This window comes from Trachymyrmex septentrionalis, unplaced genomic scaffold, assembly GCF_001594115.1.
Source record: "Trachymyrmex septentrionalis isolate Tsep2-gDNA-1 unplaced genomic scaffold, Tsep1.0 scaffold8, whole genome shotgun sequence".
NCBI classification, from domain to species: domain Eukaryota; kingdom Metazoa; phylum Arthropoda; class Insecta; order Hymenoptera; family Formicidae; genus Trachymyrmex; species Trachymyrmex septentrionalis.
Genome location: NW_017305987.1, coordinates 2443964 through 2453358, shown reverse-complemented (window position 1 = coordinate 2453358; position 9395 = coordinate 2443964). Strand labels below are relative to the sequence as shown.

Sequence of the window (9395 nt, the reverse complement as noted above, 5' to 3'; positions counted from 1 at the left end):
TCTTTTGTCATGTTAACGTCGCCACGTTCTGCGTTCACTTTGTAACTAGCTACAAAGTAGCGCCTTAGTTGTGAACGTTAAATGCGTTTTTATACAAATACTTTCGGTTCTTTGTCTTCGTTCGATGTGTGTGTGTGGATTATGCATGCTAATGTACTTAATTATTTAACAACGGCAGATTATTGTTGTTAATTTAAGTTTTATATTCTGACAATTAGTCTCACTCTCTTGAAGTGAAATCTCACTCTTAAAGATTGAAAATTCTGACATTGTTGAAAGAGAATGGCAGAATTTTTATTCTTTAGAGTGAAATTTTATTCTAAAAAATTTAGAAGACAATTATTGTAGATATAATTATCGATTATTTTAAATTTATATACAAATGGATGAGTCAGTAAGTATTATAACCTTAATACATACTGTCATAATTTATGGGGGCAAAATTAAGGTCACTTATTGACTCACCTATCATATATATTAATCCATAACATTCTAGGATGCATAAATACTTCCCTTTGAAAATATAAAAAACAGTTAGAGCTAATTACGAATAGATCTCAGCTGATCTTTAATCTAACGATTTTTATATAAATAAAGTTTTTTAAAATAATTTATTTTTACTCTTAAATTTTAATTCTTCTTAAAATTACTTCTAAGAATTTTATTGTCGTATATTTAACGTTTTTTTTCGTAAAGTAGGTTACGAGCAGAGTGAAACCTCGTTTCCCACTACTCATATCTGAATCAATCATTCCATATCGCACGGAAATCTTTTTCTTAATATAGTACTTAATCCGTTGAGGCATACGGAGATAATCTGTTTCAAGCAGGGATACGAAAGAAGCGTGCGAAAGTCAAATCAATCGTTGCTTCTCGAATGAATTAATTGAGGAGTAGACTTTCAAAATGCGTTTTGTCCAAAATTTACTTTTTTTTTTTTAGTTAAAAATAGTGTTACTTTGAGATGTTCAGAAAGTATCTTTCATCGTTAATTTATGCTGAAAAAACATAGATATTTTGAAGTGCATTAACTAGAATTCTTTAACTAGAGATAAACAAAATGCATTTGTTTAACATTTTTAGCAATTGTTTAACAATTTTGTTTAATATTTCACATCCTACACTGTTACAAATGTTCTTAAATTTCATTAACTTTTAAGTTACACAATTTGAACTTAATTTCATGACATTATATTAAATTTAATGTATTTATAATTAAAAAGTATATTTGTGTGTACATGTATATAAAATTTAATGTATTTTTTATGAAAATGTATGAAATTTAATATACTTTTCATAAAATTTCATTAAATTTAATGTCATAAAATTTCATAAATTTAATGTCATAAAATTTCATAAATTTAATGTACACGTTCATTACTTAATTTTCAGTTAAATCATACATTACTTTTAATTTCGTTCATAATCACGAGCTATTGAAAGTCTGTTACTCGATTGTTAACCGCTTTCTTGCACGTTTCGAAAGAGCAGGGTACGTATCATGGAACAAAATCGGAATGGATTCCGATCGGAATTATTTAATTATTCCTTAGATTTTTATTGTGTTTTTTCTGGAGAAAATGGAATAAATCCTTTCGAAATCCATTCCGAAGTTTGTTCCATGATAAGTGCTCAGGTCTATTCTGTAACATTGCTGCGCAGCTCTTTCATCATGGTAAAAAAGCTGCGCGGTGATGTTATAATGATAACGAAATTTGCGTTAAGAATTACAGAATAGATTTGCGGGTCAGATCTTATTCGTGCAAAATGTGCATATGCGTGATATCGGTTGACTTTGACAGAGCGCGACACGCCGCGAGTCACGTGCACTTATCCCCTCCACGTCGACTCGACTTGTTCGCTATTGGTGCTCCTCCGCAGTTCCTCATCTCCCCTCCAATCAGGATCGTAGTTAGAACAAACGTTAGCTTGATCCCCGCTCGAAAATGGGCGTCAAATTCTTCTCTCGGAATCAGCTAGATTAAATTACATAGAAAGAACGATTTTGCTGAAGTATCTCAGAATTTAGTTAAATACAGATCTGAAAATAATGTTACATATTGCATTATAAAAATAATTATGTAAAGAATTCAAGCTAAAATGTGAAAATTTTTGGCAGCATTGCTCATCATGCTTGAGTTTTTAATTATAATTATTTAATAATTGTTTGATGTTAAACAAAATTATTTCCTCTAAATTTTTAAATACTCCAGCGAAATCAATACTTCCGTGCACGAAGAATTATCGAACTTCTGTCTCACGACTTAACAGCGTAATGGCCTTGCGCTGTTGCGCGATTAATTATGCTACTCGAATAGACAGTAAACTTTTCTTCCGACTTTCGCAATTTTGGGTGCAGCTGCCCGGCGAGAAAACGCAGATAGACGTCGCGTACTAATTATTAATTACTTTGGTAGTTCGACAAAATTATTTTCATAGATCTATGACTGCACTGAAAAAATATACTAAATTTTAATAAATCATTTGTTTGAATAGTTCCAACTAAATATTAACTTACAGTACATAAATATTTATTCAATAATGATTCTTGTAGTAAATTAAATATATCTTTATATTTAATAAACATTTAGTTGGCACTATTCAAATAAATATCTTTCGTGTAGTTGAATATTTTAATATATTTCAACGAAATCTTTCGTGTAGATTATTTTCTGAAAAGCATTGTCTGTCAATGTTTAGCGAGAACGCGGGCCCGAGGAAGTCAGCTCGTCCCTGCGGCGACGCCGCGTTATGGCGCCGTCGCATCGCGACGCACTGACGGAACCGCGGATTTCCGTTCATCCGTCCGCGATCACGACGCGTCTTGCGAGCTACGTTCTTTCCTCGTGTTTTCGCGCGAGGAAGCGGATTTCCTCGATTAACCACTACTCGCGTCCGTACCCCGCGTCAAGTGCGTATAACGCCGTGGGTGCCACCGTGACCGCAGCGGGGAGTCGCCGGCGGCGGCGGAGGTGGCGACGGTTCTATCGATCACACGCGGAGCATCGACGGGCGTGTGCGTGTACAACGCGCTCCGCGTGCGGATTCCGTTCGCAAATTTCGCGCGCGAGTCACGCTGGGTGAGCGAGTGCAGTTCGCGGCATTAATTCGCGCGTCCTTAATTCGCCTATCAACGCGCATTATCGGCGCGAAAAAGTGACGTGACGTGATAATTGAACCACGTGCGAGTTAGTTACTCGGCTCGCGAGAGAGACCCGCCGTGCCGCGCCGGTTGGCGTCGCCCCGAGAATTGTTGGTCGACGAAAATAGATCGTCGCCACGGATCTCGCACGCGGAGAACCGGTCCGTGGTCGCGGTGAGTGAGTAGAATAGATCGCGTCGAGTTTAACGGGAAGCACGATGTCTGGCAGTGCGCGGGAATTTCGTGGGAAAGTGTTGCGGAGTCCTGAATTTATGAAGCTTGATGGTAAATTATTAAAGGCAAGATCGTAATCAACGGAAAAGATGCCGGGTAGAATTCTCACACGTCATGCAATTACTCGCGCGAGCTTCTTTTATGCAATATATTATACCCGGCAATGTCATAACTGTAGATAACAACCTTGATATTTCGATAAAAAAAAAATAGTTCCATTATATCAGGTGACACGGTAGTGCCTCGGTTTGTCAAGTGCACATTTTATATATTTTTAATATATTAAATAACAAATATTAAATTCAATTTATATATTTATATAAATAATAAATTTAATATATTAAAGGTTAAGTTAAATAAATGTATATGTTGAATTTGTACAAGTCATGAATCAATCCGAATTTTATTCTTTATAAGTGTACAATATAGCTAGCATAAATTATTATAAACGTTTGTGTGAATTATCTGTAGAGCGTTATCCAGTTTCTAAAGATACTATTAAGATACTCTTATATCTGAAAAGTTTCTTGTACTGTGTCTCAAAGCAATAATTTCTGCGGAGTTATAGTTTCTATCCTTATCAAAACTTTTTCTATAAAATGATAAAGTAAGATCCTTTTCGAAAATAATAAATCTCAAAGTGAAACTTTTTGCGGAGTACGTTTCTATTCTTATAAAAAAATTTTATTTTAATAAGTAATTAATTTTATTTTATTAAGTAATTAAAAAAAAATTTTTTAATAATAAAGTTTGAATAATAAAATAAAATTTTGTTATAAAAATAATAAGTAAAATCCTTTTTTAAAATTTGTTCGATGCAATATTGGTGATTGTATAGACGTCCATTGGCAGTGAAATTTTGAAACGAACTGTAGCGTCGGTAGTAAACTCGTCTCCAAGGTATTGACCATCGAACATCGCCTGGTGGCTGATAACACCATGACTTATCAACGAGGCTAGTGAGGTGTATACAGAGAACGAAAAGTCTGAGAGAAAGAGAGAGAGAGAGAGAGAGAGAGAGAGAGAGAGAGAGAGAGAGAAGTGCGACATGAGCAAATCGAGATGAATAGACGCTCGTTAAATTTGTGATTGCTGCCGGCTGCGGTAAATTATTCGCCAGAGTAATAATCCTCGTAAAGTGAACTCAAGCAAAACCGACTGGCAAATCTCCCGAGCGCGATAAAAGTTTACCGGCGAAATCTCGTGTGATAATACGCGGAAATACTGTGGGCACGATAAAAATATGGGTGGAAAATCATCCGTGTGTGTGTGTATGTGTGTGTGTGTATAATATTTTACATTTCAGAACTCATACTCTTTCATTAACTTTATTCCATATTCTCAATTCTCAACTCCGCAGACATTTTTTTCAGAAACATTCCCTCACGAATCGTCGTAAACCTTCGGATTGAACCATAAATCACTCAAAAATTATATATTGATCTAATTTGGAATATTAGATAATAATTTTTAAACAGCAATGTTTTAGAATAAATGAACATAATACTATTTTATAATAATAATTAGACATTTCCTAAGAATAATAAATAAATATAATATTATAATAATTGAAATTTTTTAATAATAGACAAAATAAAATTAGAAATTTCAATTAAAAATTTCAATATTTATTTTTATTTTACATATATTATTACATATATATCGATCGCTATCTCTTTATGAAAGTAATATTTTTAAGTACTCAATTTATCACTAATCAATCTACATTAAGCACATTAATTTAATACCGTATGTTATTTTTCCATGTACATTCCGTACGACAAAAAGTTAGTATGGAGGCGTCCCTTCGCGGAAGGGTTGCTGGACGCAAGTACGTCGGGTATCGATCAAAAAGAACCCTCATGCAACTTTGATGAGGCTCTCTCGTAACTCATATAGCTCGTGCAATCGTGTGCAACATGACCGGCGCATCCTCTGCGGCCATCGTCTCGTGTAACTTGATAGATGTAATTGACTGTAAATAGAACACGGCGATAGAGATACTGCCCTATTGTTTCAGCGGCGCCAGAGAAATCTCGCGCACGTCGTGCCAATGAAATATTAATGCTTCGAAGTAACATCCAAGATAGACATAATTGATCGTGCAAAAGTAATGACTCTAAATATATTACTTGCCTTTGTATACTGCCGAATCGAAAGGAAATAGCAATTATTATGTTGTTTATTTAATGAGTTTTTTAATGAGTTTTGTACAATAAACAATTACCTGAGCTTTCAGTCTTAAGCTGTCGAAAGAAATTGACCAATCGTAGTCGATTATTTTTTTCACATTCGATCATGATTAGTCAATTTTTTACTTAAGACTTAAAACTCAGGTAATTGCTTATTATAGAAAATCCAGAAGACATTATTATTTAAAATCAAGATGATAATTTTTTAATATTATAGTTGATAATATTTAAAATAAAGGTGATAATTTTTAAATAGCAACATCTTAGAATAAATAAACGACATAATAATTGTCATTTTTTTAAATAATAATTAGCAATGTTGCAAAAAATTATTATTTCTATTCCAATTAGATCCATATATAATTCTTGAGTGATTCATGGCTCAATCTAAAGATTTTCAAAACGAGAGGATTTAAATTATTAGTACTTTAAATGTTATCCTGACATAAGTTGGTTCGTAAAACTGAACATGTTTGCTATAATAATATATAATATCTATTTGATAGAATTGAAGTTAGTTTATACAATAAATTCTCAATATTTTTTATTGTTCATTAAAATCATGACGCACCTCACGTTAGGTTCGAAGATGAGATAAACATTTTAAGGATATTGTTAAGTTTCCGCGGAAGTCTGGGCGGAGGATGAAGCAAGGAATACGTAATACGTCAATTGACGTAAACTATACAAACTGTAATCAGCTGAATCACAACATTCGACCGGTGTATAGAGTAGGAGAAAAAACCGAGACACTGCCACGACGAAACGAAGCGTGCTATTTAATCAGGAAAAAGAATTCTCGCGCTCTGCCAGATTTGAAAACGTCTGTAGAGGAAAGTCCTCAGCCTACTTGCATAGTTTCGATCAGAATAACCGATATTATCGCGCAACGTTTAATTACGACGCGGCGATAACTCCCGACAAGCGAACTTCTGCCGTCGTCGAATAGCCAGTTCGCTTGCAGTATCGTGTACCAATTTTCGTTGCATAACGTCGAAGCTGACGATGTACAGAGTAGCTCAGCCTCGACTGGAGGCTTTCACGTTAAATTACGAAGCATAAATTCTGATTGCACACTCTCGAGATTTTTTAATACATTATTTCTAGTTTCCTATGTATCGGCATTTAGATCGGAAGTTATTATATTGATTGTAACGTTTTGGCAAATTGAGATAACAAGATTTGTGACATCGCAATTTTCTCTACCGGAAAGAAGTTGAATACTGTCAAAAAATATCCTCCAACTACGAGGGATATCACGAAGAGAACAATTTTACTAAAATATCTAAAAATTTAGCTAGATACAGATCTGAAAATAATTTTGTTTGACTATCTTATTGAATTGATTCTTCCGTATAGATCTGAAACAATTCTTTGTACCATCAAAATAATTGGGACATGCAAGCTGGAATGTTAAAATTTTTTGCAGCATTGCTCATCAGATGTACACTTTCCTACATAATTATTTTGATGATCCAACAAAATTATTTTTAGATCTGCATCTACCTAAAATATTTCAGGAAAAACCGTTTTTTCATGTAAATACAGATCTGTAAAATAATTTTGTTGGTCCATCAAAATAATTAAGACTGCTTGCTGGAATGTCAAAAACATTGTACTCGAGCTTTCTTCATAATTATTTTGATGCAACAAAATTATTTTCAGATCTACCTAAATTTTTAAATAATTCTGCAAAATTGCTTTTCTCGCGCACGCAATTCTGTACATCGCGATTTGATGTTTTGCTACATAATATTGTTACAATACTGCAGTTTCGCTGTCGCGATAGTATCGCGCAACGTATTAAAGACTCGAGGACGAAAGTCGGAGCCGTTGAAGTGGACGGCGATTTGAGTCACCCAGTGGAATGGAAGGAGCTGTAGCCTGGTCGATGATTCTCTACGTGGTGGAGCGTTGATTGTACAGCCGGCGCTATTGTACAAGTTGCAACGTTCCGTGACAATACGATAAGTATCAGCCCGCCAGTCAAGCCAAGATGATTCTTCGCCGAAAGTCGCAGCATAGCTGCAATTGTCCCTGCCATCAGCACTGCTCGACTAAATGCGCAGGTTTGACTTGCATCGCTAGTACTTAACATACAATCCTCAAAACATATCGTTCACGATGTAGAAACTCGTCGTGTTTTCATAATAACTGGAGTATTATTTACATATAAACTCGTTGTTGGCTTTGTCTTTGAAGTATTGTTCATTTGACGCTGTTTCCTTTTGTTTTGTTCGTATCTGTATCATTTCACGCAATTTATTAACTCATAACAGGAATTACATGATACATATTTTTTTATGTTAATTAAGAGAACATCTGGATCCTTTCCATACAGCACATTGCAATATTGCGGTAAAATAAAAATGGAAGCCTAAATAAAATGTAAGGGGAAAGTAACAAAAGCGTAAATGAAGTTTCTAGGAAGAGAAAATTGAAACAACGAAACGTAAAAGAGGGTTATGCTTTTAGAAGTTTCATTGTTTCTAGTACTCTTCCCTTACATTCGACTTACGTCCGAGTTACTTCCGAGTTTTACAATATTTTCGTCAAGGATTACAAACATTGTTTCAAGCTTTTGTGCTGTACGAGTTGACTTACTAAAATTTTTATTATATTATTCGTTTCATTTTTTGAAGGTTTTTTAAATTTAATTTTTTTAATGAAAAATATGATTGTGAAAATTGTTCCAAATCATTGCTATTTAAAAATTAGAAAAATCTCAGGATCACAATAACTCGTGTACTTAATTTAATGTTAATTTACAAATATTTAAATTTCAGATTAATAAAATCAATAACGTCAATAGAATCAATTCATACAAAAGCTTGCTATAATATTGCTAACATTTTTTTCTGTTGGAATTTGTAGTGTATGAGAATTAATAATAATAATTAAGAATTAAAAACAGAATTTTAATAATCCATCACGCTTCTCAATCTCCACTACAAAAGTTATAATTGTTCATAAAGTGATTTGACTGCCGAAAGCAATGACTGCACGAAGTATGCCTTGAAAAGCTTTATCTAGCCTTATCGGAAAGTGTAAATACGTTTCTATATTCAAATAATTTGAATGTATAAATATCTATAAGCTCGTCGTATCTGAAACGAAACGGTGTTTTTCGTGACGTCGAGGAACGAATTCCACGGGTTTAAGCGTAGAACCGAGAAACCGATTGTTCTCTCGACACACTCGCGAGATAAGAGGCTTCTGCTATCGTAGAAGCCGCACGTTCGCTCCTGCGGTTTCAATGTTTCAATGCCTGCGACCTTGGAGGGCAGAGAGAGAGACGTACGGGGGTTGGAATCGTGACGGAACGAAGCACCGAGGCGAGCTCGAAATCTCCCCGTTAAGACTATAGGTGTAATCCACTTAATACTGCAAATGCTTGGAAGCATTCTTTCATTGGTTAATTTATAAAATTCCTCCTTCTGATTAGTCAACAAAGCATTTGCAGCGTTAAGTGGATCGCACTTCATGGCACACAAAGACTTGAGCAATAAAATATAAGCGATAAGTAAATCGACATTTTGAATTTGCTACTGCTTACGTTATTACCTTACTATTATTGTCTCTACTGTAATTGGCCAATTTGCTCGGTCGATAGGTTGTTTACAATAAGCCATTACCCAAGCTTTTAAGTCTTAAGCTGTAAGAAACTGACCAATTACAGTCGAATGTGAAAAGAATAATTGATTATTGCTGATCAGAGTTTCTTACTTAAGACTGGTTTAAAATTTAATGATAATGGCTTATTGTACGAAGCTCATTACTATTTACGTTTTATTGCTCCATGTTTTCTGTGTGCCGGGTTTACGGCA

General features: G+C 34.4%; 1 protein-coding gene across 5 annotated transcripts in view; it reads left to right on the top strand.

The window, feature by feature from the left end:
- LOC108754523 (guanine nucleotide exchange factor DBS-like) overlaps positions 1 to 9395 on the top strand; it is a 30402-nt gene that overhangs the window by 4530 nt on the left and 16477 nt on the right. For 2 of the 5 annotated variants that reach the window (XM_018496906.1, XM_018496902.1), the window contains exons 1-2: positions 2809 to 3316; positions 7341 to 7637. The exons of 1 other annotated variant lie outside the window; for it this stretch is intronic. In XM_018496906.1, coding sequence (XP_018352408.1) covers positions 7565 to 7637 — 73 coding nt within the window. In that variant the 5' untranslated portion in view covers positions 2809 to 3316; positions 7341 to 7564. Of the gene's footprint in view, positions 1 to 2808; positions 3317 to 3388; positions 3428 to 6542; positions 6576 to 7340; positions 7638 to 9395 lie in introns of those variants that run through there. 2 more of the 5 variants (XM_018496905.1, XM_018496903.1) reach the window with 2 other exon arrangements.